The following is a 27877-nucleotide window of genomic DNA, read 5'->3' as shown; positions in this document are numbered from 1 at the left end:
TTTGATTACCTCTGTCCTAAGAGAACAATCTACTATCTGGGTATGAAAAACATGATTAGAAAACACTATGCCATTATGTTACTCTGTCAAAGAGCCATGTTTCACACCTCTCCAAGTAAAAAGAAACTTCAAAAAAGTCCCAAATAAAATAATCCTAATAATGCATGCTCTCGTTAAAATTGGATACCTTTTATCTGTTTCTTCATTGAGGTGAAGAATGTTGCCTGGATTCCTTCCATTTAAAAGCTTGAAGTCAGATCTGTGGCTGAACTCCAGATCTGATTTTAGCCTTGGGGAAGCAAAGAGGACAAAACTCAAAAGCTCAACTTTCTGGATGGCATGGATGATTCAATGAGCTCTTTTCTGTTTTTGAGTCTGTTGGCCAGGAGACCTGGATATGATAGGGCTTCAGTTCCTCAGGCGGGATAGAATCTGGGGCATTGCTCATAAGGTCGTGGCCCTGGAAAGATTTGGGGAAGGCTATGACATCTCTGATGCTTGGTGCTCCAGTGACAAGGCACATCAGTCTGTCTAACCCTGTAAAATACAAAGTTAATAGATGAGAATGTAACCTAAGGTTGGGGGTGACTTAATTTTTCTATAAAGGTTGTAGAAAACTTTTAAGTAAGAACCTTTAATAAGTTGCAGCTAAGCATAGTTCCCTGCCTTTTTAGAGAACTTTTGTTTGTTTGAGAGGTTTTTTTTTTATCTCATTCCAGAAAAGTGCTCAGGACTAATATTCACACGCTACTGGGATTAATAGTCACAGCAATTAATGAGTCCTGAGCAAGGGCTTACTGAAGGTTGAACAAAATTAGGTGCTGTGCAGGGGACTCCAAAAACACAGAAGGAAGTCCCTACTGTTGAGAGCGTACAATCTAGGTAAGCTACCTAGAACTTCTCACACTCTTCCTTGTTTGATAAAACAAGCAGTGTGAGCAACCAAGGCCATCAGAAAGGCACTGGCTCTCATTAGTTATCTACTTCATACATAGTAGTGTATATATGTCAATCCCAGTCTCCCAATTCATCCCGCCCTCCCCTTCCCCCTTGATATCCATACGTTTGTTCTCTACGTCTATGTCTCTATTTCTGCCTTGCAAATAAGTTCATCTGTATCATTTTTCTAGTTTCCACATATAAGAACCTACTGTACAGCACAGGGAACTCCACTCAATGCTCTGTGGTAATCTAAATAGAAAGGAAATCCAAAAAAGAGGAGATATATGTATATACATAGCTGATTCACTTTGCTGTATAGCAGAAACAAACACAACATTGTAAAGCAACTATACTCCAATAAAAGTTAATTAAAAAAAAAAAAGAAAGGCACTGGCATATTCCTACTTTCGCACAAGCTGAATACTGTGGAGCAGTACTTTTCACACTCTTACGAATTTGTCTGTGAGCCTCCATGGATTTGAGCAATATTGACTTAAGACTCTGTAGTTTCATTCTATTAAAAAATCTTTCAAATGCAAATTATCAGTTAAGTTTTATCTTTATAAATGGTTAAATATATTTTTAAAGTATATCATCAGGGAATTCCCTGGTGGTCCAGTGGTTAGGACTCGGTGCTTTCACTGCTGAGGGCCCGGGTTCAATCCCTGGTTGGGGAACTAAGATCCTACAAGCCACACGGTGCGGCCAAAAAAATCATCAAAATGAAAAACACCAAATTAAATTCTTTAGAACCCTTGGGCTCACCCGCTACCCTCTTTACTCCTCCACTCCCCCTAACCCCACCCTCACCCCACCCTCTTCCCCATAAGCTGAGCCTCCAAATTTGACACTTAGAGCTACAGAATGAAATTTAGCTTGTAAAAGGACAGATTGTTTACCTATGGCAATTCCTCCATGAGGGGGCGCCCCATAATCTAAAGCCTGGAGCAGATGGGAGAGCAATTTCACGTCTTCCTGAAATTCAAAAGATAATTCAATTTAAATACACACTGAGGGTCCACTAGGTGCCACACAGTACAACTGGTTGCTAAAGGGAAAATAAAAGTTGAGTTAAAAAAGTACCTTAAGGGGGGGCTTCCCCGGCGGCGCAGTGGTTGAGAATCTGCCTGCCAATGCAGGACACGGGTTCGAGCCCTGGTCTGGGAAGATCCCACATGCCGCAGAGCAACTAGGCCCGTGAGCCACAATTACTGAGCCTGCACGTCTGGAGCCTGTGCTCCGCAACAAGAGAGGCCGTGATAATGAGAGGCCCGCGCACCGCGATGAAGAGTGGCCCCCGCTTGCCGCAACTAGAGAAAGCCCTCGCACAGAAATGAAGACCCAACACAGCCATTAAAAAAAAAAAAAAAAAAGTACCTTAAGAGGTTTACAGTTTAGCAAGAGAATATGACAAGTCACAGATACTACAACATGCAGGGAAATGCCTGGGGCTCAGTAAATGCAGCTATTATTATGCTGGTAATGCAGACAGGGTAAGACCAATTAAGGACATGGAGATGTGGCCTCAGAAAGGTAGGATGAAAGAAGGAACCGGATCTGTCAGAGGGACCAAGAGGAGAGAACGTTATTAGAAGGGCAACAATGCAGATGCTGCCAGAAGGTAGGATGGCTTGTGGGCCAACAACAGACCGCTGGATTTGGTGACCGTGCAAGTTACTTTCGTGAGGCAATGCCTGTAGAAATGTTGAAAATGTGTCTGAAGTGGTTCCCTAACCAGTCTACAGATCACAATCAAGTGGCAAGCTTTTAAGGAACAAATGCCCAAGCCTCACGTCTAGAGCTTTTTATTTAATTGGTCTGGTAAGGAGCAGTGAGTGTTTTTTTTTTGTTTTTAATGCTTTTCAGGTGATTCTGTTCTAATGTGCAGAAGGGCTGAGAAACACTGGTGGGTAGGGAAGAAGTGGAAGCAATGTATTCTCACTGACATTTTGAGAAGCTTGAAAGGAATGAAAAAAATAGGCTGGGAAACATTAGGGGCTTTGGCTTAAGAGGAGAAAAGTTAAGGGAGTTTGCAATGTTTTTAAAGCTAAAGGGGGAGTTTGGTGTTGAGCTTTCCAATCCTATTCTTAGAAATAAAGTTCCTGGGACTTACCTGGTGGCGCAGTGATTAAGAATCCGCCTGCCAGTGCAGGGGACACGGGTTTGAGCCCTGGCCCGGGAAGATCCCACATGCCGCAGAGCAACTAAGCCCGTGCGCCACAACTACTGAGCCTGCGAGTCACAAATACTGAGCCCGTGAGCCACAACTACTGAAGCCTGCGCGCCTAGAGTCGTGCTCCGCAACAAGAGAAGCCACCGCAATGAGAAGCCCACGCACAGCAACGAAGACCCAACGCAGCCAAAAATAAATAAATAAATAAAATAAATTTATATTAAAAAAAAAAAGAAATAAAGTTCCTCTATCCCACCTCACCCCTGTTAGTTAATCCCACAAAATGATCTTTTAGGATCAGACTCTTGGACATTTGCCTTCCTAAAATCTATCCTAGCCTCCTAAAGAGTCATCAACAAACTGCAGATTCTTAGGCTTGCATCTATAGAGACTCTTCTTTTCAAAATTCTGATTAACCCACTCTCTGTCATTAAAATCTACCCCCACCTCAAATACTAAGTGACATAAAATCCTTTCAAACCTTTCTCTCTTTCTCTAGCATTATCAACATTTTCAGTCATTTCAGACTGCATCCTTTTTTGAGCAGTGCAGTGGTTAGGAGTTTAGGAGCTTGGGTTCAAGAACCAACCTGCCTGGATTCGAATCCTGGCTCTGTTTGCTTCTGTGCTGTGTGACTTTGGGCAAATTAATTCATCTGCCTCAGTTTCTTATCTTTAAAATGAGCAGAATAAAGGTCTTAATTTAAAAAGTAACTGTGAGGGACTTCCCTGGTGGCACAGTGGTTAAGAATCCACCTGCCAATGCAGGGGACATGGGTTTGAGCCCTGGTCTGGGAAGATCCCACATGCCGCGGAGCAACTAAGCCCGTGTGCCACAACTACTGAGCCTGTGCTCTAGAGCTCGTGAACCACAACTACTGAGCCTGTGCTCTAGAGCCCACGAGCCACAACAACTGAGCCCACGTGCCACAACTACTGAAGCCCACGTGCCTAGAGCCCGTGCTCTGCAACAAGAGAAGCCACCGCAATGAGAAGTCCGGGCACCGCAGCGAAAAGGAGCCCCCGCTCACCACAACTAGAGAAAGCCCACGTGCAGCAACGAAGACCCAATGCAGCCAAAAATAAATTAAAAACAAACAAAAAAAGTAACTGTGAGGATTCAATGTATCCATGTGTATAAGGTACCTAGTGCCTGGCATATAGTAGTCACTAAAAAATACATATTATTATTTATTTTTCAAAGTCTAACACTAAAGGTAGAGAAATAAGCTGATACTATTCTATATCTAGTGAATCCTCCATTCATAACAAATTTTAACAAAACAGACAAATATTACAGTTTTTTAAAAAGGCCAAGTTAGAAGATGATGTTACCTTTAGTACTGTTGCCAGGATGTAATGCTGTAGCTCTGCATCATGAATTCGGATAGAACCACCTCCTATCTCACTGCCGTTTAAAACCAAGTCATAGTGCTGGCTACGGACCTAGAAGATTCAAAGAGCCTTTATGTTAGAGAAAATCTCTGGTTTTCTGTTCTGTACGTTGAAGACCCTGTAGCTACTTAGAGACAATGGCTCAAACCCAGCAATTTCTTCTGGGGCTTCCAGAACTGGGTCAGACTATGAAACCTGAAGTTCTTTGCCTTGTTTCCATATTTCCTTTTAATTTGAAAGTATAGATATGTTACCTTTTGGGGCTCAGTGTAAAGGAGGTGGACGTCACTGGGGTGGGGAGCAGTAAATGGGTGATGGGCTGCCTCCAGCGCTTCGGGATTTTCCTCCTTGGGAAAGAAGAGGGGGAAATCCACAACCCAAAGGAAAGAGAACAGAGCTGGGTCACGAAGCACCACTCCTCTTGCTTCTAGAAGGTCAGCACACTCCAGTCGTAATTTTCCCAACAAAGAGCACTGCAAATAGAAGATACAAACGTTGAGCTAACTGCTGTGACAGAGTAGGCAGAAAATGACACAACATGGATTCTAAAGCCAGGCCTTTCTCTGAGAAAGGATTAGCCAATTTACAGATGAGGTGCTCTTAGCCTCTCAGGAGAGAAAAATCTGAGGATGATCTGACTGCGACATGGTTGAGAATCGTCAGACTCAGCCGACTTGGTGAGTATCTGCTAACACAGTGACTGAGAACACAGGTATCAGAGCTTGATTAACCTGGGTCTGTATCTCACTTTGGCTACTGACTAACTTCTCTGCACCTTTTTCCATAGTAAAATGGAGATAGAAATATCTACTCCAAAGACTGTTGTGAAGATCAAGTCAGATAAGCTCTGTAATACGAACCAGCTATTATTATTATTTCCTTACTGTTCCTGAAGGGTTGTGGTGAGGATCTGATGAGAGCCTGGAACACACTTAATGTTCAATAATGTTGGCTGTTATTAGACAGTATGGATTAGAGGTTACATTAAGAATGTGACTTCTGGAACTGGACTTTGTGGGTTAGAAACCTGGCTCCTCTCCTCTACCTCCTCGCTGTGTGAGTGTGAACAAATTCTCAACCTCTGTGCCTCAGTTTTCTTATCTTTTAAGATGGTAACAGTATCAATACTTCTCTCAATAGGGTTGGCATGAGGATTAAGTTAGTTAATATACACCAAGTACTTGAAACAGTTGTGGGCAGACAGAGAGTGCTAACTGTGATAAGTGCTAACGATGACAGGCAGGGCATCCCTGAGAAAGGGCAATTAGTCAGAACAGGAGACATGCCTGGAGACATGCACAGGGTGTCACTCTGTAGCCTATTCTATCTGACACTTAGATATCCGCAAAGGGCACCTTCACTGTGACATATTCAGAATGCTAATGTTATTCCTCACAAATCTGCTTTCTAGCTTTCTCTCAAGGAAGTCCCAATAGGAATTAGAGTGATGCCTTTCTGGGAAGAGAACAGGAGCAGTTTTAGTTCATGCCAGGGTAAAGTTTAATGGCCAAATGGATTTGCAGCAGGATTTTTAATACAAAATCCCAAATTCTTTTTTAAGAAATGCATTGACAATAAAATTTGTAATTAACTGGTGCATCCCCCAGCAAATTTAACAGTACTGGCTCATGGCTGGTATTAAAAACTAATGTTGATAAATGAATTAATTAAAAAAAAAAAGACTGTAGGGAATTCCCTGGCAGTCCAGTGGTTAGGACTCCATGCTTCACTTATGAGGGCCCAGGTTCGATCCCTGGTCGGGGAACTAAAATCCCACAAGCTGCGTGGCGTGGCCAAAAAAAAAAAAAAAAAGAGGGCTGTAATATCAAGAAAAGTTGTAATTATGTAGCTTTCCTCACTCTACTATTGCAGGGAAAGGTAAGGACAGTGGATTATATTTAGCTTTGTAGCTGAACTCTGAAACTTTTCCTTTGGAAGATATGATAAATAAGCACAGTGCAAATATAAATTAGAAGAATGAACTTGATAAAGTACTAATCAGACACTATAAGGATATCATACTATAGTGTAAGGATGAATTTTTATTTATTTATTTATTTTTGGCTGCGCCCCATGGGTTGCGGGATCTTAGTTCCCCAACCAGGGACTGAACCCGGGCCCCAGCAGTGAACGTGCCGAGTCCTAACCACTGGACTGCCAGGGAATTCCCAAGGATGAATTTTTATCATGTTTGATCTTTACAGTATATTTTCAATATTCATGTTTGAGTTTTATACCACACTTTGTATATTTTATTTATTTCCCTAAAGTTAAATCCATTGTTCCATACGTCTCCTGAAGAATGGTGATTTAGCCAGTGCATGGCAGCCTGCACCACCTCCCAGCTGCTGCTCCTGAGGAAAAAGGGTACTGCCTCAACCAAGTAGAGCCAGGGGTGTCTGCCAGCCCAGCAGCCCTCCACAGTCTGATCTGTCCCTCCACATTTTCAGGAATGCATTATGCACAAAAGTTTGGGACAACCAACTTTTCTTAATCTGTAAAACTTCAAAACTGAAAATATTTTTTCACAGTTGTACAATGAATACCAATAGCTCTCTACCTAAGTGGCTTTCCTAGAGCCAGACCTAATCGCTGTGAGCAATGCCAATGTAGGCTGTTAGCTGATGAAAAAAACTCTAGTTTTTATACAGTGCATTTTATTACAGTGCCAAAAGACATAAAAACTCATGCAGAGCAGCTCCAATTTATGAAATTAACAGTCAATTTCAAATATGTACTATACACACAGGAGAAGAGAGGCATCATTCAGCATCAACAGCACAGATGCCAGGAGGTAGTGTTGCTTACTGCTTTCTTATGCTCTCCGGCAGTTAGCAGGACCACATCCTCCTCTTGGGTCTCCAACAGTCTGATTAGTCCCAAGCCTTGCTCCTCCATTATGAACTTAGCAACTGGAGAATTCCAGTTGTTATTGGTTTTCAAGAATATAGGTAAGACTTCCTGTGACAAAGAAAAAGACTTATACATTTTCCAAAAAGCGGGGTTGATTTATTTTTCCTGGAGTACAAAGACTTCTTGTTTCCAAAAGAAAATGAACCTACATGCGATTATCTCTATTCCCTCCCTGAAGCCCTTCAAAATGATACTAAAGTAATCTAAAAATTAATCTCACCAAAATGAAAAAAAAAAAAAAAAAGGAATGAAGGGTGGGAAGGGATATAAGAGCGAAGAGATTTCTGAAAATTTTTGGCAGGTTGCAGGCGAGTGGAATAGGAATGACTAAAGAAGCAAGACGCAGGAAGCTCTGGCCTAGAGAACAATGGAGCAGCTACAGCACAGGGAGGAACTGATCTTACCCTGCCAGATCCTAGAGGTGCAGGGCTCTTAAGAAGAGCCCTGGGGTGACAGCCAACTGTGTTGTTGCTCACCCAAAACTAAACCTAACCATTTACAAAACCTAACCATTTCTAAACCTAACCATTTACAAAAGCCCCCTTAAACAGCTTTTTAAAAGGCTCATATTCTTAAATATGTACAATTAACAATCACATCAGTACACACTGAAGAAGCTACAGCATTAAAAAAAAAGAAAAAAAGACCCAGATAAACAGAAAAAAAATGACCCTAGAGGAAAGAGACAATTTAGGGACCAAAAAACTTGAATCCTCAAAGATATTAAAAAAGGTGTTTTATCAATAAGACCAGAATAAAATGTAATGAAAATAAGCAAGAAAGAGCTAGTGGGAAATAAAAATATGATTGCTTAAAAAAAAAAATTCAACAGAAGAGTTGAAGAAATCTCGCAGAAAGAATAAAAAAGACAGATTTTCCACAGATGAAAGACATGAGCCTTCATATTCAAAGGGCCCTTCAAGTGTGCAACACACTGAATGAAAAATGACTCAAAGTTATACAGACTGTGAAATTTCAGAGCATCAGGAATCAGGAGGCTGAAAGCTTCCAAAGGGAAAAAAAAATTAGGTTTACTATAAAAGAATACATTCATACAAACATCAGACTTCTTATCAGTAACAGTAGGTATAAAAAAAATAAAGCAATGCCTCCCATGAGCTAAGGCTCATTGTCACATGCAGCTAGTTAAATTTAAAGTAAAATGAAATAAAATAAAAAATTCAGTTCCTCAGGTATATATTTGCCACGTATCAAGCATTCAATAGCCACACTGGCTGGTGGCTACCATAGTGGACAATGCAGATATGAAACAGTTCCATCACTGCAGAAAGTCTACCGGACAGCACTGTTCTAAAGGGATATGACTACCAATTCAGAATTTTATACCAAGCCAAATTATTAATCAAGCGTGAGGTTTTGAACACAAAGACATTTTTAGACGTACAAGGATTCAGAAAGTTTCTCTTTCACATGCTGTCTTAGGAAGTTACTTGAGGATATAATCCAGCACTAGTAAGAAAGAGGAAGATCTGGGATCCAGGAAAAGAGTAGCTTCAACTCAGAAGAGGAATGAAGAAAATGTCCAGAAAGACAGCTGTGAAGAGGTACAGAGTAATTAGGTAAGGCCTGTGTATGTGAGCCTTACCTCTCATTGCAGGAGGTACGATGCAAGGTTTAAAATGGGTAAGTAGGGGCTTCCCTGGTGGTGCAGTGGTTAAGAATCTGCCTGCTTGTGCAGGGGACATGGGTTTGAGCCCTGGTCCAGGAAGATCCCACATGCCTCAGACCAACTAAGCCCGTGCGCCACAACTACTGAGCCTGCGCTCTAGAGCCCGTGAGCCACAACTACTGAGCCCACGAGGCACAACTACTGAGCCTGTGCTCTAGAGCCCGCGAGCCACAACTACTGAACCCGCGAGCCACAACTACTGAGGCCCGCAGGCCTAAAGCCCATGCTCCACAACAAGAGAAGCCACTGCAATGAGAAGCCCGCACACTGCAAGGAAGAGCAGCCCCCGCTCACCACAACTAGAGAAAGCCTGTGCGCAGCAACAAAAACCCAACACAGCCAAAAAAAAAAAAAAAAAAAAAGGCATTCTGATAAAAACAGAGGTACTCTGGTATGGGACTGGAATAGAGTGAGCTAGAGTAAACACTTACTGTATTGAACTATTAATCCTTCTTTACTGTTTGTTTTTTTTTTAAACCATGTACATGCAGCATATTGCTAAAAATAAACATTAAAAACAATTCAAGGCAAATCAAGTTAAAACATATTAATACATTTTAAAAATATAAAAATTGAGGAAATTAGGAAAGTAAAAAAGAAAAGAGGAGAAGAAAGAGAAGAAGAAGAAAATGTAATAATAGTCTCATCAACTAGAGGCTGCCAAAGTTAACTCTCAGGCTTATTTCGTGTTCCTGTGGTTCCTAAATACAGGTTTCAAACACTAGTAAAATAAAAACAGAGAAAATTGGGAGATATAGGGTTGACAATTTTGAATTTTATCAAAGGCATAAAACAAACCCCAAATATCTACTATTACCATCATTTCATAAAAGAAAACACATTTCTATAGCAAAAAATGAGAAGTATAGCCCTTTAAATTCATTTAACTTTATGAAAAGCTTTTTATACCCCTGGCTTTTCTTATTTTGCCTTGACCCATTTTGGAAACCATTATCCTTATCTTTCTTTTTTCTTGAAAAATCCCTTTGAACTTGATGTATGAGACTTGTGATGTGTGGTAGTAGAGGTGGGTAGTCCATTTCCTTTTTTTTTCCCTCTCTTTTTTTAAAAAAATTGCAGTATAGTTGATTTACAATATTGTGTTAGTTTCAGGTGTACAGCAAAGTGATTCGGTTATTCATATATATATATTTATTTTTTGATTCTTTTCTGTTATAGGTTATTACAAGATACTGACCGTAGTTCCCAGGGCTATACAGTAAATCACTGTTGCTTATCTATTTTATACATGGTACTGTGCATTTGTTAATGCCAAACTCCTAATTTATCCCTCCCCCACTTCCCCTTTGGTAACCATGTTTGTTTTCTATGTCTGTGAGTCTGTTTTTTGGTAAATAAGTTCATTTGTATTGTTTATTAGATTCCACATATAAGTAATATATTTGTCTTTCTCTGACTTACTTCACTTAGTATGATAATCTCTAGCTCCACCCATGTTGCTGCAAATGGCATTATTTTGTTGTTCTTTTATGGCTGAGTAATATTCCATTGTGTGTGTACACACACACACACACACACACACCCCACATCTTTATCCATTCATCTGTTGATGGATACTTAGGTTGCTTCCATATCTTGGTTATTGTAAATAGTGCTGCTATGAACACTGGGATGCATGCATCTTTTCAAACTAGAGGTTTGCTCTTTTCTGGATATATGCCAGGAGTGTGATTGCTGGATCATATGGTAACTTTATTTTTAGTTTTTTAAGGAGCCTCCATACTGTTCTCCATAGTGGCTGCATCAATTTACATTCCCACCAACAGTGTAGGAGGGTTCCCTTTTTTCCACACCCTCTCCAGCATTTATCATTTGTAGACTTTTTGATGATGGCATTGTAGTTTTGGTTTGCAATAATTAATAATTAATGATGTTGAACATCTTTTCATGCGCCTATTGGCCATCTGTGTGTCTTCCTTGGAGAAATGTCTATTTAGGTCTTCTGCCCATTTTTTGACTGGGTCGTTTGGTTTTTTGATATTGAGTTGTATGAGCTGTTTGTAATTTTGGAAATAAAGCCCTTGTTGGTCACATCATTTGCAAATATTTTCTCCCAGTCCATAGGTTGTCTTCTTGTTTTGTTTATGGTTTCCTTTGCTGTGCAAAAGCTTATAAGTTTGATTAGGTCCCATTGTTTATTTTTGCTTTTATTTCTTTTGCCTTGCGAGACTGATCTAACAAAGTATTACTATGATTTATGTCAGAGAACGTTTTGCATATGTTCTCTTCTAGGAGTTTTATGGTGTCATGTCTTATATTTTAAATCTTTGAGCCATTTTGAGTTTATTTTTGTGTATGGTGTGAGGGTGTGTTCTAACTTCATTGATTTACATGTGGCTGTCCAGCTTTCCCAACACCACTTGCTGAAGAGACTGTCTGAGTAGTCCATTTTCAATCCACAAATACAGTGTTTATACATGGTTATGATCAGTGAATATATAGTGCTGTATTCTCCTTTTCCTACAAATCATTATAACCTGAACATTTCTCCTACATTACAAACTTTTAGTTAAGAGACAAAATTTTTAAAAGGAACTTTAATATTTAATCCTTTAATTCTACCTTAATTTATTTAATCACTCCCATATGGTTTCATTTTATTCCTGTAAATGATACTGTGCATAAGTGTCCTCATATCTAAGATCCTTTCTTTAAAGTATAGAAAATTATTGACTCAAAGAGTCATATTTTAAAATATGACTATTTTTAAAGTTAGTGATTCCAAAATGGCTGAGGTAATTTATACTTCCAGTGACAGTGTAAGAATGCCCGTTCCCTGCTCCTCCGCCGTATTTTAGTGCTACTGTTCACCAAGCCAAGAACACAAAGTGTATCTGTCAAAGGAAAGGTATATTCATAATTCTAAAAAGGGTATGGGAAGAACAATGAATACTGGCTTTCTTTCATACCTGCCATGCTTTCATTTAAACCTTGGGCACATGGGGCTCTATTTAATTTTCCCAACTGCATTAAAGTACCACTGTTTATTTTAAAAGGCTATGGTTGAACTTTCACATTCTGATTAATGGTGAATTCAACTAAGTTGAAGTTTTGGAGTTATACCCAGGGGTAAGATTAACTTTAAAAATAAAAAGAAGAAAAGTAGAATGATCTGAAATAACAAGCCCCTCAAAACTAATGATAGCATAAGAGCTCAAGCAATTAACAGTTAAAAATATAGAATCCCTAAAAGAAAGGAAAAAACCTGCTCCTTACCTGATTAAAATGGTCAGCTGCAAATTTTCTAATGGACTCAATGTCTTTCCTTTTTAAGTATTTCTGATGAAAGAAAATCAAAGTAAACTCATCAATATGACACTTAGCTTCACAAACATGTTTATGAAATGAAATGGGAAACAAATATATTTTGTGTTTTTCCATCACAATAATAAGATTCAATAAAGATTTAATTTCTGTTGTCAAATGACAAAATTTTAAGGCTTGTTACAGGGTGTATTTTTTTCCAATTATGCAGGTCTTATTGGAAATAGCTGTGAATGTATTCCACAGAAGACTGTGTATCTATAATATGTTCAAAATGAATCTTTGCAACTGAATTGTGAAGGATCAATAAAATCAATAAGAGGATTCAGAATTTGATTATTTCAAGTCTCTTAAAATTCTTTTTATCTTTTCTAAATTACCTCAATGTGTTTCTAAGTGAGACATTATGGCTATCATCATCACTAATATTCATGGAGCACTTAATTAGGTATGGGAGATATAAAAAAGGTGAAAACATGGTTCATGGCCCTGCAGTCCTTATAATCTACTTGGGAAAGAATTGGACATACTCCAATTGGGGTAAATAATAATAACAAGCAATATATGTTATACCAAGCTTACCCAAACACATTCAATATGTCTGGACTAGAATACAGACACCAAATTACTTTCACTGAACATATGAAGTGAAAAAAAAAGTAATGAGACTGAATTCTTATCCCCATTTTAAATATGCTAATAGGCTTATGTATCCAACTGAATAGCCTTTCAAAATAGTAATCTTATTCAAAATACTTTTAGAACTCTTCTTAAATTATTTTCAAAGCAGGTGTACTAACTACAGAAAATAGACATGCCCCATTACTTAAGAGTCCATGCTTACCCAACCCAACCCAACCATTCTTTCTCTCTCCTACCCTCATCTCCCTTCCTTTTGCTTTTCATAGCTCCACCTCCTTTCTCTTCCCATTATTAATGCAATAGACCCCAGAGCATCAGAAGACCAAGAACCAACACGCAAGGGCTATGCTGGAGCTGATACGGGGCTGGGAGCTGTTGGACAAACTGAGGCTGGAGACAGAATAGGAATACTATTTTATACTCATCACTGGTGGAGATAAACTCAAATGAAGGAGAACTTTACAGCATTATTTAAAAGGGAAAATAAAAGCTCTAGATCTCGAGAGTGTAAACTCATATTCATAAAGTTTTATCATTTTCTACTTATAGTTTTAGAGACACTATTAGACTTTATATGAAAAAATGCATTTTTATTTAAAGAGAATTTTTCTTTCTAAAGTTTAAATGTACCAATGTTGAACATATTTACTTCCCAAATGTACATTTTAGAGAAAATACAGAATTGTGCTCCACTTACTTCTCCTTCAGGGATACATATGGCTTTGATGGTTCCTTGGGGTTTACTAAGCGCATCCTGAAGAAATCCAACCTTTGTGTTTCTGAACATATCACTGATATCTACAATCTGGAAAATGGATAACAGGAAAAGGTAATTAAACGTGAAGTAATGTTTATCTCAAAACCTTTTTTAAAAAGTAAATTTATTTAGTTATTTTTGGCTGCATTTGGCTCTTTGTCGCTGCGCGTGGGCTTTCTCTAGTTGCGGCGAGCAGGGGCTACTCTTCATTGTGGTGCATGGGCTTCTCATTGCGGTGGCTTCTCTTGTTGTGGCTCACGGGCTCTAGAGTGCTGGCTCAGTAGTTGTGGCTCGTGGGCTCCTGAGTGCAGGCTCAGTAGCTGTGGTGCACAGGCTTAGTTGCTCCGCGGCATGTGGGATCTTCCCAGACCAGGGATCGAACCCGTGTCCCCTGCATTGGCAGGTGGATTCCCAACCACTGTGCCACCAGGGAAGTCCCTCAAAACCTTTTACAAAGAATATTTTAAAGAGGAAAGTAGATCTTGTTAATGTTTATAGAGCGCATTCATAGAGTGTTTACCATGGGCTGGGCACCATGACAAGTGTTAATGTACTAATTATTCATTAGTAATAACTCATTTCATCTGCACAACAAGAGTATGAGGTAGGCCCTCTTATTATCCCCATTTAATAGTTGAGAAAACCAAGGCACAGAGAAAGAAATGACTTGCCCAAGATAACACAGCTAGTAAGTGGCAGAGCCAGAATTTAACTTAAGCAGTCTGACTTAAGAACCACCATTTCATATTACAAAAGAAGAAACAAGGAGTAGTCAAGCTGGCTGCTGTAAATAGGCAGTTATGACTTTTTTGTGTGCTATGTTTTTTTCATTCTGAGAATTGAGCACTGCCTATTCGTGGACCAAGCAGAACTCAGTTTCTAAGGAATCTGCACTGAGAACTGAGATATAGAAATGTCACCAGCATTACAGTGATGAAGGGCTGTTGCTGTCTAAGAGCAAATAACAAGAGGCCTGCTAAGGAAAACTGCTCTGTGTAAGTTCTACTGTTACCCTTAGTTAAATATGTGTAGATCTTAACAATATGAATAAACATTTCCATATGTTTGAGCTCTTTATAGACCAGGGAAAAAGAATAAATAACTCTTAATCATTTGCCTTTCAAGTGCCATTTTAGCTTAAGAAAAATTCAAGAGGAAAGAACAGGTTTTTTTTTTTTTTTTTTCCTTTCAAGTTACCATTCGTATCCATGTAACTAATAACTTGCCAGTAATAAAAACATTATAGCAAGAACCTTGCTCTTGGAAATGAACCTTGGAACACAGTAGATAGAGAAAAGGTACTGTAATGCTAACATGCTATTATTCTCTCCTGCTGTAGCTGGGTAACAACAAAAGTAACACGCTAAGGTAACAACAAAAAATATGATATAACAGTGTGTGTAACTGGTTGTAAACATCAAAGTGGTTCAAAAGACTATAGGACTATTTGGGGGCAGAGTCTTGGAAAAGTGAAGAAAAGTACCTTCATCCCAAAGCGAGTGTCAGGTTTATCAGTTCCATAGCTGGCCAACGCCTCAGCAAAAGTCATAGAAGGAAAAGGAACCACCACAGGATCTTTGTCACTGGGCCATGAATACTGGAGCAAACCCTCAATTAGACTCTGGATGCCAGTTTGTTCTACAAAGGACATCTCTATGTCAATCTGAAACCAAAGCAACATATGGAAACTAACTTGAAGAGCCACAATATTAGTATATACATACATATTTATATATTTCTCGTTTCAAATTACCATTGGATTCTGTTCTTAATACAAGGGGAAGCAGGTTAAATATTACTGTACATCTAGTGCTTTACATACATCAAACTGTTAGTTCCCACAACTATCTCATGGCTTAAGGCTCAGAGAGGCTAAGTGACTTGCCTGAGTATGTACGGTTACATTACATTTGATCTTAGGTCTGTCCAACTCCAAATCTTATGGTTTTTGTGCTGATTACTGATTTCTGTGCCATACTAATTAATATGATATCATACAGAAACTAAATCATAATAGCTTTGATGACGTTGACCAGATAAATAGATTAAGTATCAACATACAGAATTGTGTTTTAGTGCACAAGAGATTTTTTTTTTTTAATGTCTGAAACATTTATATTAACATATTTCCATACAAATAACCCAATGAAAGTTTAGTATTAGTTGTTTTGTTTGTTTTTTTATACTGCAGGTTCTTATTAGGCATTAATTTTATACACATCAGTGTATACATGTCAATCCCAATCACCCAATTCAGCACACCACCATCCCCACCCCAGCGCAGTTTTCCCCCCTTGGTGTCCATATGTCCATTCTCTACATCTGTGTCTCAACTTCTGCCCTGCAAACCGGCTCATCTGTACCATTTTTCTAGGTTCCACATACATGCATTAATATACGATATTTGTTTTTCTCTTTCTGACCCTACTTCACTCTGTATGACAGTCTCTAGATCCATCCACTTCTCAACAAATGACTCAATTTCGTTCCTTTTTATGGCTGAGTAATATTCCATTGTATATATGTACCACACTTCTTTATCCATTCGTCTGTTGATGGGCATTTAGGTTGCTTCCATGACCTGGCTATTGTAAATAGTGCTGCAATGAACATTCGGGTGCATGTGTCTTTTTGAATTACGGTTTTCTCTGGGTATATGCCCAGTAGTGGGATTGCTGGGTCATATGGTAATTCTATTTTTAGTTTTTTAAGGAACCTCCATATTGTTCTCCATAGTGGCTGTATCAATTTACATTCCCACCAACAGTGCAAGAGGGTTCCCTTTTCTCCACACCCTCTCCAGCATTTGTTGTTTGTAGATTTTCTGATGATGCCCATTCTAACAGGAGTGAGGTGATACCTCATTGTAGTTTTGATTTGCATTTCTCTAATAATTAGTGATGTTGAGCAGCTTTTCATGTGCTTCGTGGCCGTCTGTATGTCTTCTTTGGAGAAATGTCTATTTAGGTCTTCTGCCCATTTTTGGATTGGGGTGTTTGTTTCTTTAATATTGAGCTGAATGAGCTGTTTATATATTTTGGAGATTAATCCTTTGTCCGTTGATTCGTTTGCAAATATTTTCTCCCATTCTGAGGGTTGTCTTTTCGTCTTGTTTATGGTTTCCTTTGCTGTGCAAAAGCTTTGAAGTTTCATTAGGTCCCATTTGTTTATTTTTGTTTTTATTTCCATTACTCTAGGAGGTGGATCAAAAAAGATCTTGCTGTGATTTATGTCAAACAGTGTTCTTCCTATGTTTTCCTCTAAGAGTTTTATAGTGTCCAGTCTTATATTTAGGTCTCTAATCCATTTTGAGTTTATTTTTGTGTACGGTGTTAGGGAGTATTCTAATTTCATTCTTTTACATGTAGCTGTCCAGTTTTCCCAGCACCACTTATTGAAGAGACTGTCTTTTCTCCATTGTATATCTTTGCCTCCTTTGTCATAGATTAGTTGACCATAGGTGCGTGGGTTAACCTCTGGGCTTTCTATCTTGTTCCATTGAGCTATGTTTCTGTTTTTGTGCCAGTACCATATTGTCTTGATTACTGTAGCTTTGTAGTATAGTCTGAAGTCAGGGAGTCTGATTCCTCCAGCTCCATTTTTTCGCCTCAAGACCGCTTTGGCTATTCGGGGTCTTTTGTGTCTCCATACAAATTTTAAGATGATTTGTTCTAGCTCCGTAAAAAATGCCATTGGTAATTTGATAGGGATTGCATTGAATCTGTAGATTGCTTTGGGTAGTATACTCATTTTCACAATGTTGATTCTTCCAATCCAAGAACATGGTATATCTCTCCATCTGTTGGTATCATCTTTAATTTCTTTCACCAGTGTCTTATAGTTTTCTGCATACAGGTCTTTTGTCTCCCTAGGTAGGTTTATTCCTAGGTATTTTATTTTTGTTGCAATGGTACATGGGAGTGTTTCCTTAATTTCTCTTTCAGATTTTTCATCATTAGTGTATAGGAATGCAAGAGATTTCTGTGCATTAATTTTGTATCCTGCAACATTACCATATTCATTAATTAGCTCTAGCAGTTTTCTGGTGGCAGTTTTAGGATTCTCTATGTATAGTATCATGTCATCCGCAAACAGTGACAGTTTTACTTCTTCTTTTCCAATTTGTATTCCTTTTATTTCTTTTTCTTCTCTGATTGCCGTGGCTAGGACTTCCAGAACTATGTTGAATAATAGTGGTGAGAGTGGACATCCTTGTCTCGTTCCTGATCTTAGAGGAAATACTTTCAGTTTTTCACCATTGAGAATGATGTTTGCTGTGGGTTTGTCATATATGGCCTTTATTATGTTGAGGTAGGTTCCCTCTATGCCCACTTTCTGGAGAGTTTTTATCAGAAATGGGTGTTGAATTTTGTCAAAAGCTTTTTCTGCATCTATTGAGATGATCATATGGTTTTTATTCTTCAATTTGTTAATATGGTGTATCACATTGATTGATTTGCATATATTGAAGAATCCTTGCATCCCTGGGATAAATCCCACTTGATCGTGGTGTATGATCCTTTTAATGTGTTGTTGGATTCTGTTTGCTAGTATTTTGTTGAGGATTTTTGCATCTATATTCATCAGTGATATTGGTCTGTAATTTTCTTTTTTTGTAGTGTCTTTGTCTGGTTTTGGTATCAGGGTGATGGTGGCCTCATAGAATGAGTTTGGGAGTGTTCCTTCCTCTGCAATTTTTTGGAAGAGTTTGAGAAGGATAGGTGTTAGCTCTTCTCTAAATGTTTGATAGAATTCACCTGTGAAGCCATCTGGTCCTGGACTTTTGTTTGTTGGAAGATTTTTAATCACAGTTTCAATTTCATTACTTGTGATTGGTCTGTTCATATTTTCTGTTTCTTCCTGGTTCAGTCTTAGAAGGTTATACCTTTCTAAAAATTTGTCCATTTCTTCCAGGTTGTCCATTTTATTGGCATAAAGTTGCTTGTAGTAGTCTCTTAGGATGCTTTGTATTGCTGCGGTGTCTGTTGTAACTTCTCCTTTTTCATTTGTAATTTTATTGATTTTTATTGATTTTATTGTCTGTTTTAGTGCACAAGAGATTTTTTAAAGAACTTTGTCATATCATGACCATTAAAACACTGTAGGAATCTGTCATTCCTTAGTTTATGACCATATTCTTTATAAATGGATCAAAAATTAAATAACTAATGCCTCAACTGCAGGTTAGTTTAATTAAATATCTGATAGATAAAATGTAATGAGAAGTATATATAATTTCTGTCCTGGTTTTGACATTCTTGGCTGTAGCAAGGCTGAATCAGTAAGAGATGAGTGAATATAACTTAGTACCTGAGTAAATTCGGGCTGTCTGTCTGGTCTTGATCCTTCATCTCGATAACATCGGGCAACTTGAAAATATCTACAATTGGAAAATAGTGTTAATTGAGTCAGGATTCTAGAAACACACACACACTTTCCCCCAAAAGTTCCTGGCAATGCAGGGTACGAAATAATAATGATACTAAAAGGGCATAAGAAATTTTAAAATTCTTTATGATACTCTAATCTAATCAGATACATAGTTGACCCATGAGAAGTTAACTGCTCAATATATTCTTACAAATATACAATGGCACCCTTGGATATTCATATATTAGACTGACATGCAAGGCAGTCCATGCTTCTTTATACACACTCTTTTGCTTCAGCCAAATTGAAATACTCACTGCTCCATGAATACACTTGAGCTTTCCTGTGCTACACCATTCCAACTCTCATCTTCATCTGCTGAAATGCAGCTCTGTCCCAGAAGGCCTAGTTCCCAAAGTTTTTCATGATATTTCCCAAAACAATATAATTTCAAACCTCTTAATACAACTAATTTGCAACACTCAACATACTTATTTTTGGTTTACATCACAGTTGATTTTAATATCCTATTTTGTCTTACTAGATTCATTAGCTCCTTGAGAGCAAAACCTATTCTTTTTTGTTTTTAACCCCCTACCCCATCTACTAGCATAGAGCTTTGTACACGATGGTCACCCAATAAATCTTTACATAATGACTACATATTTTTAGGGTATTTTACAAGTATTTTCCAAACTCTCATAAATTTTCAAACCTTCTTTTAAGAGATTAGACAACTTTGTATTTCCTTTTCCCCTTTCTTCCCCCTCTTTTCCTTTTCTGACCAGTACTATCATAAAGAAAGCTCACCTGTCTAAACCACCAACCATCAGAAGCTGCTTAAACTGCTGAGGACTCTGAGGGAGAGAATAAAACTTTCCAGGTTCCCTGGATGGTATTACAAACTCTTTTGCACCCTTTGAATGAGAGAGAGGGAGAGCAGAGATATTATTAAAAAGCAAATTCAAGATCTGGTAGAAGTCAATACTTCAGTTCATCAATGAAATCAACTAAAGAGCAAAGTTCCCACAATGACAGATCATTTCTTGCTCATCCTTTAGTCCCCAAAAGGCTTGCACATAGTAGGCTTTAAATATTTGTATACAGCAAGTATTAAATGTATGCTTGTTGAAATGAATGCCCAATTCTGTTACTAGCTAAAAAGGATTTTGTGCATCAATTCCTAGTCAAGTAATTCCTAACTGCTTTTCTAAATTTAAACTATAATTTTCTAAGTCCATAGACTGTATAAATACCAGTGTTTGAAAATTTCAGTTCTTAATGAACAATGGATTTATTTTTAATGAACCAATTCATTATTGATTTGTAGCTATAAACTTCAATGGAAAGAAAATGATGTAGGATTAAAGGATTCTGACTAAAAGTACTGACCCATATAATTTTCTCAACTCTTAAAATACCTAGTTAGTCTGACATCCTAAGGCAGTAAAATAAATAAAAGAAATAGAACTAAGGGAATATAAAAGCAAAGTGGTCCAGTTTCATAATTAACAGGACATTATTAGTAGGCTGATTTAAGGAATATACATACCCCTGGAGTCCTTTTAAATAATGTTGGTGTTTCTATATCCACAAACCCTAAAAAGAGAGAAATATCAGAATTTAAAAGATGGGAATTTACCAAATATGATGTCTACAATACAGTCCAACAAATCTGAGGCTACCCTTTAATTAGGAATTTTGACTGAAATAAGCTACGAAGCATATTGATTCTGGTTTCTACAAACCCAAGAGGGAAGCTGAAGATTTTCATAAAATTCTATTCTGTTCATAAAGTTGGTAATTTTGTAATGTAATAATTCTGTTTGATAGATTCTTGTGTACTGAACTGTCCTGGTTTTTCTTGTGTTCTGCTAGTGTAGCAAAAATAACACAAATACAGTAGGAAAAAACCCAGGACTGACTGAAGAGTCTAGTTTCATTCACATGACATTTCTGAGCTCCCAACAAATGATGTACAAGCATGATAAAGAATTAAGAAAACTTACAGATAACAACCAAAGGGCTGGTCCACCTTCAACAGTGATGGTAAATACTTAGACAACATTAACAGGCACTATCACCTTTAAAAGGCTGTATTTATGACCCACTAGGGAACTAAATTATGTTTTATGTTACTAAATTATGTTCTAGGATAAAACACATGGAAATTACTGTTTCTTCCCTTACCATGTAGATTACAGAGATATTCCCGCATTTTCATGACCATCTGGGACCTCAGTCGCAGGTTATACTGCATTTGGACACCACGCAAATCTAAGTAGCGATACCGCAAACGAAGAGCCTCTGTTTTCTAAACAAATTTAAAGATTTTTATGTTTAAATATTTTTCAAATATTAAAAAGATATTAACTTTAGATACAGATTGTGAATTTTCAAGAACTTTAGCTCTATCTTTAGCTTCCACCATTTGTGCACACACACCACCATCCTTAATTCCTATGACTTCTAGGCTTGTTACTAGCATAGATTTTATATTTTTCAGTGAACCACACTTCACTGACTGAAATTTGCCTTCCTTACTAAACATTTATTCATTCTTTTTTTTCCGCCTTTTTTCTTTTTGACCACGTGGCTTGCAGGGCCTCAGTTCCCCGACCAGGGATTGAACCCGGGCCATGGCCATGAAAGCCTGGAATCCTAACCACTAGGCCACCAGGCCACCAGGGAACTCCCTACCCATTCATTTTTAAGCCTGGAGTTTAATCCTGAAAAAAAAAATGTAAAGATTTCAAAGATCATTAGAAAATATATACCAGGGCCAAAAACAGCCACGACTTTATGACCTGGATGGGACGACAAGTTTAAGAAATGCAAGCGAGCAGCAGACGAATCTCTACAGCTGTACTAGTAGGAACACAGTGATAAGGTCTGCTTATTTTCAAGGCTGGAATTCTCTGCATCCCTCCTGTGCTGACAACCTTTTTTAAAAAGTCCTTTCCCCTGGAATAGTTTATTTCTTTGATACTAGAAATAGAAATAGAAGAACTACCTGTCATTTCTCTTTCTAAAAGCTTAGAGCTGGTGGAAAACTGCATATTTCCTTTTTTTCCCCACAACAAGGTCAACTCTGTAATTATACTGCTTTTTCTAATTAAAATATTAAGTACTGGGAACTCAATTGTAAGACTAAGTGGCCATGCAATTTAAAAAATCCTTTATAGATTAGTTTATAAATTAGGTATATATAAGTCTACAACTGTAGACAATTGTGACAAAGCTGAAAATTAGCTGGGCTTACATATCCAGTGCTGTCTAGCTTCCTCAAAGAACATCCTAAATTACAGTAATCATATTTATATGCCTTATAAACATTTTATCACTGTTAGAGGCTTAAACTTAATATATGCAGGATCTCCTATGCCACGTGGCCATTTCTAAGGTAAACGTAAATTTCCTCTCAAAATGTAAAACCATAGCAACAAAAAAAATGGAACAAAATAACATCTAAGTCTTAAAGACAACCTTGTTTCCAGCTGTCTGAAAAAACATTCTAGGTGTTCAGGAGCTGCAACAGCTTAATGAACTGTTGATATTTAAGAACAGTTCACCAGGAAATTGTAAAACTAACAGAATAATTCATGATATAGCTATAATAACATGCTTAATTTTGTAGAAGTTAAACTTTTTCTTTAAAAAACTCTGAAGACACTTTACTGGTTATCAACATTTTCTAGATACTCTATTTTATTAGTAACAGAGGATGGCACCTTCACAAAGTCCTTAATTTCAAAGGGCAGCTTCTTGCAGGAATTCAGAAGTTTAGCTGTTTTAACTTTGATTTCAATCTCACCTGTTGGCATTTTCTTAAAGAGAGAGAGAGAGAAAAGACCTATTTTAAAAATCACTCATCAGGACATGTACACAATGAATATTTATAAAACACAAGCATTTATTTACATATGTAAAACACGGGGTGCTTATAGTGTATAGTCTAAAACATAAATGTCTGTGTACGACTTTGACATTCTTATGTATATCTGTGGCTGATGAGCTCATTACCAAATGTCTTAACATGCATATTTACATAAGTGTTTATGTTTGCAGTGAAGATTTTAAAATCTGTAGGTTCATTTGTAGAACCTGCAGAGCTTTAGTGCTGGATATCTAATAGATACTCAGTCGCTGTTGCCTGAATGTGTTGACAGACAGTGCACATGTACACAGGTAAAATTTAAATAGACAGTTTCTAAATTACTAACTGGATTCTCTTGTCCTGGAGGTCGGGAAATTACTGTCCCGGACACTTGCACCACAGATTCCATGGGCGCTTCACATAAAATCTTCTTCACAGAAGCAGCCGACTACAGAATAAGAGGGGAAAATAGTTCCAACAAATAAATGAATTTAAAGGACTCTGCAGCAACTGTAGCTTATGGCTTAGAAAAATGTTAATACTCATAACTTAATTGCAATAAATACTGGGGCTTCTCTTAATGACTTTATTAAAGAATTTGGTAAACTGCATCCCCATTTTGACTCCGTATAATACAGCAAGTAAAACTATTAAGAATTAAAAATTTTTTTCCTTAAAGGAGAATAAGGAGAAGAATGTTTAATGCAAACAATTCCCACATACTTTAAAGGCAACTCTCTCCAGGGTTTGCCTTAGGGGCAGTTAAATCCAAGAGCAATAATGGAGTCCAAAGTGAAGGAGTTCTCCTGGGTTAGCTATGCTCATCTCTGCATCCTGATCCCTGAAAGATAACCCATGGCTCTTTACTTACTTCAAACATTAAAAGCTGAGTAAGTCTTATTTTTCTCAGGTGTACAAACATTTGTAAATATTACCAAAATAGAAACCAATGATGTTCAGCAAGCATGATGAGAGTTATTTTATCTAAATTTAATGGTAATTATTTTTTGAGCAGGTAGTACCTTCACATGGCTCAAATTCAAAGGGTATAAACAGATCTACAGTGAAAAGTCTCTCTCCAGCTCCTTAGTTCCCCTCCCCAAAGATACCCAATGTTATGTGTCCTTCCAGGGACAGTTCATAACATACACACACATACACAAGCCCTTTTTAGTACAGATAATATCACTCTACATGCTCTTCTGTATCCCGTTTTTATATCTAACAATATACCTTGGATTTTTTCCCATATTAGTACATAATAAGCTTCTTCAGTCTTTTCCATAGCTGTAAGGATGTACATTATTTTTTACACCAGTCTCTTACTGGGGAACATCTAGATTGTTCTTTCGATTAAAAATATTTCAGCAGTGAATAACCTTGTATTTGTGTCATTTTGCATCTATGTAAGTCTACGTGTAAGATAACTTTAAGATCATTAACTACAAGTGGAATGAATGGTTCAAAGGATATATGCATTTATAATTTTGATATTGCCAAATTGCCATCCATAGAGCTAGTGCCAAGTTATACTCCCTCCAGGAATGTATGAGCACTTGTTTTCCCAAACACAGTGTGTTGTCAATCCAGTGCATAAAAAATAACAATTCTGTGTAGCTTTAATTCATATTTCTCTGCCTATGAGTGAAGTTGGGCATATTTTCATATGTCTACAGACATATAGAAAAATAGCCATTTATATATTTTTTCTATAAATTTTATGTTCATATTCTGCACTCATCATTCTAGTGGGTCACTGGTATATTTTAAAAAAAATTTTAATTGATTTGTAGTAGCCTTTTAGATATTAGAGAAATTAGCCCTTTGTCTGTGATGTAATTGCACATATTTTTTCGCAGTTTTTCATTTGTCTTAATGTGGCTTATGGTAGTTTTAATTTTCATTAACAATAAACTTCTTAATTTGAAATCTCAAACATACTTATCCAACATGCTTCATTTATTCTAACCACAGCATCAAAGAGGCTTGGAGATAACAGGAGGAACCTTCTATTACCTCATCCTGAGGAATGATAACTTGAACAAGCCCATGGAAATCTCTTAGGACCAGGAAGATGTTTTGCCTGATTAATGAAGAAAGTGAACATATTAGGATAAAATCTTTGAGACCAAAATTTAAGCAGGCAAAACAAATTAAACAAATAAAAAACCCATGCAATTTCACATGTTGCTTTTTTATAATAAATAATATGCATTCATAGTTATATTTGTGTAATTATCTTGTAGCTTATTAATGAAAAAACTTTTTCGTTTACAATTTCAACTTTTAGTAGCTATATGTACAGCTTACTAATGCTATCCAGATGGCTTATTAATGAAAAGGCAGATTTTAAAACTTAAAAAATTTTATTGGCTTAAGTCTTTATAAGAAATTTGAGTTAAAATTGGAAACTTTCCATATATTAAAATCCAAAGGTAATATTTTAGCATATTAGAGACATCTGATTGGTCATTTTTTAAAATATGGCAACATAAAATCTTTTATTTTCCTAAAAATAAGATGTAATCTAAAATTTTCTAAAAGAGGTCCAGTACTAACTTAATACCTCTATAAGCCATCAAAAGGTCCCCCAAACCCCAATATTTTAGCATTCAACCGACATTTCACATACAGTTCTTAGTACCAAGAAGAGGTACAGAAAGCCTCCTCAGATTTTCCTTCAGGAGATAAAAGTCACCAAATGTATGGGTCAAATATCCACCCATTTGGGACATATTCTTTAGGAAAATCACTCAGTCTATGTATTTTGGATCTCTTCATTGTGAATTAATGTTCCATTCAGGTATGCTCTGGAATATAGAGATGAACAACAATAATATGTCCTCTAACATTAAGGAATCATTGTTCATGTTTTTAGGCTTTTTCTCTACCTAAATTTAGCAAAAACTATGCTTTTTTATGCTATGGAAGCTTACCAGCTTACCCAATTACTGGTCCTAGGAACTCTTCAACCTTAGTAAACCTAGGGACATTTCTGTCCCTTGGTGGATCACACTTATTATACCCTTCAACAGATGTTACTGGTACTTACTGAGAGTGACACTATTTGAGTCTTTCAAAACAAAAACAAAACTGAAAATTCAATGACTTCTGAGACTCCTACAGGAGTTGCAAGGCTTTTATTCTTCTGACTGGTTAGAAATTAATAGCAGTTTGAAATTGCCTTAGGAAAACCACCATCATGCATACTTAAACCACCTGCCTCTATCTACCTTCGGTACTGAATCCATCCACACAAGGTGACTTCTTGGCCTAAGTAAGAAGAACGCAACTCTCCACACGTGTTGGTCCGGGCAACAAAGCTACTGAGTTCTTAAAGAAACGAAAAAAAGTAAGATTAAAAATATATCATTTGCACATTGTTTGAGAATAGACTCTCAAATCATACCATCTTTGGTATTTCATGTCAATGGATGAAATTTATAAAGTTGAAGAATGTAATCAATCACTATTAAATTCACCTGCAAATGTGTCAAAAACCATGTGAATAACTGTCTTAATGTAAATTTTTGCCTTGTGTTAAGAATCTAAATATTTTTGATCACCCAGCATCTGCATTGACCTAAGACGCACTGTTCTTAATAGTGCACATTTCTTCCCCAAATGAAATAGGATCTTGGGAATTTCATAAATTTGATGGTGCAGTAACTGGTTTTAGTATGAATCTAGAGTGAAATAGTCACTTGTACATTTGAAAACCCTATTCAAAATATTCTCAAGTATGAAAGAATTTTTTAGGCTTCTTATTCACAGCATGAGCTTAATGAATAGCCTATTCACGTGGTTACTTTTCTGCTCTTTTTAAATTCCAGGGAGAAAACTACATTATAAGAAATGAAGAGGGTGAATGATGTGCTTCTACACATAAAGCTATCCAGTCGAGACTAGGGGAAAAATGGAATAAGCACTCTTGCTGCAGAGAAAAGGAGGAAGGGCTGTTCAGAGGACAAACCTCTTCACTACATTCACCTGGAATTCTCCTCTGTGAACTCAGTACCAGACTTCGGGAGAAAGAACCCCAGGTCAGCTGTGTGGTCCTTCTAGTGGGTCTGGATAAACCCCTGTACAGCCGACTTAACCAACAGAACATGTTAGAGCCGCAGGATGGCGAGACGCTCAGGAATCTCACGCTGCACGTGTTGGATGGCGGTCAAAAGTCAGTTTTGGAAATACACACAAATCCCTTAAAATGTTAGTAGTTCCCACTCTCTTATATTTAAGCCCTTGTCCGCTGAACATTCAAGAGCTCGTGTCGGCAAACTAGATAAATCTGCAAAGTCTTTGGGGCCTTTGGGGAAGTTGGGTAGGGGAAAGAACTTTTAAAATCTTTGTCCCCTCTTAACGCATCCGTTTCACTTCTATTAACAAACAAAGCTTCGGCCTGAAGTGACAAGCGCACGATTCCATACAGCAGCCAAGGCGGGACACCGCGGCCACGCAGAGGCAGCACGGGGCCGGTCAGCAGGCGCACGCCCTTCCCATCCTTCCACGCTTCCCAGAAGGTTCCCGCGGGCAGAACTGGAAAACAGGGAGGAAAATCAGCCCCGCGTTTCAAATCTCCCAAACCTGGTGGCCGACCTCGGGTCTTCAGAAGGAGGAATGCAAGCAAATCCAGAATGTTTCTAGGGCCCGAAACCACACACAGATCGCCTCTGGGAGCCAAGCGCTCCTTAACCCACCCCACGAACAACCAAGATTACGGTGGAGGGAGTCAACCAGTCAGAGCACAGGGAATGCCGCCATCTTTACTACGGGCGGAAATTTGAAGGACCGCTTAGCACCGGTAGAAAAGCGCGGAAGATTAACTCCCGGC

At 37.8% G+C, this 27877-nt stretch overlaps 1 protein-coding gene across 4 annotated transcripts; it reads right to left on the bottom strand.

Moving 5' to 3' along the window:
* Nucleotides 1-173: 173 nt before the first annotated feature.
* On the bottom strand, nt 174-27789 carry DARS2 (aspartyl-tRNA synthetase 2, mitochondrial). Of its 4 annotated transcripts, none has more exons than XM_068541268.1 (17): nt 27631-27789; nt 26277-26376; nt 25060-25126; nt 23390-23491; nt 22898-22993; nt 21357-21480; nt 20719-20765; nt 19977-20083; nt 19107-19176; nt 15280-15459; nt 13737-13844; nt 12350-12412; nt 7318-7470; nt 4764-4982; nt 4450-4560; nt 1842-1917; nt 174-537 (listed from the first exon to the last, which is right to left on the bottom strand). In XM_068541268.1, exons 4-17 carry the CDS (start codon nt 23450-23452, stop codon nt 323-325), a joined length of 1632 nt encoding a protein of 543 aa, XP_068397369.1. In that variant the 5' UTR covers nt 23453-23491; nt 25060-25126; nt 26277-26376; nt 27631-27789; the 3' UTR covers nt 174-322. The 4 variants fall into 4 exon arrangements, with proteins under 4 accessions (XP_068397369.1, XP_068397371.1, XP_068397368.1 ...); XM_068541270.1 differs by having other exon boundaries at nt 27643-27789; XM_068541267.1 differs by lacking the exon at nt 27631-27789 and adding an exon at nt 27034-27170.
* Nucleotides 27790-27877: the final 88 nt, after the last annotated feature.

The sequence above is a fragment of the Eschrichtius robustus genome, chromosome 3, assembly GCF_028021215.1.
Source record: "Eschrichtius robustus isolate mEscRob2 chromosome 3, mEscRob2.pri, whole genome shotgun sequence".
In the NCBI taxonomy this organism is placed as follows: domain Eukaryota; kingdom Metazoa; phylum Chordata; class Mammalia; order Artiodactyla; family Eschrichtiidae; genus Eschrichtius; species Eschrichtius robustus.
The sequence above is the reverse complement of the archived record's forward strand: the minus strand, read 5'-3'. Positions and strand labels throughout refer to the sequence as shown.

What these genes read in the sequence shown, in the direction of transcription:
- DARS2 (XM_068541267.1), bottom strand. Translation starts at nt 27,154, where the DNA reads ATGTTCTGTTGGTTAAGTCGGCTGTACAGGGGTTTATCCAGACCCACT. An exon ending in CTCCAGGACAAGAGAATCCA is followed by an intron (nt 22,994 to 23,389) that starts GTTAGTAATTTA and finishes TCTCTCTTTAAG; the next exon opens with AAAATGCCAACAGGTGAGAT. An exon ending in TCATGGAGGAATTGCCATAG is followed by an intron (nt 538 to 1,841) that starts GTAAACAATCTG and finishes TGTATTTTACAG; the next exon opens with GGTTAGACAGACTGATGTGC.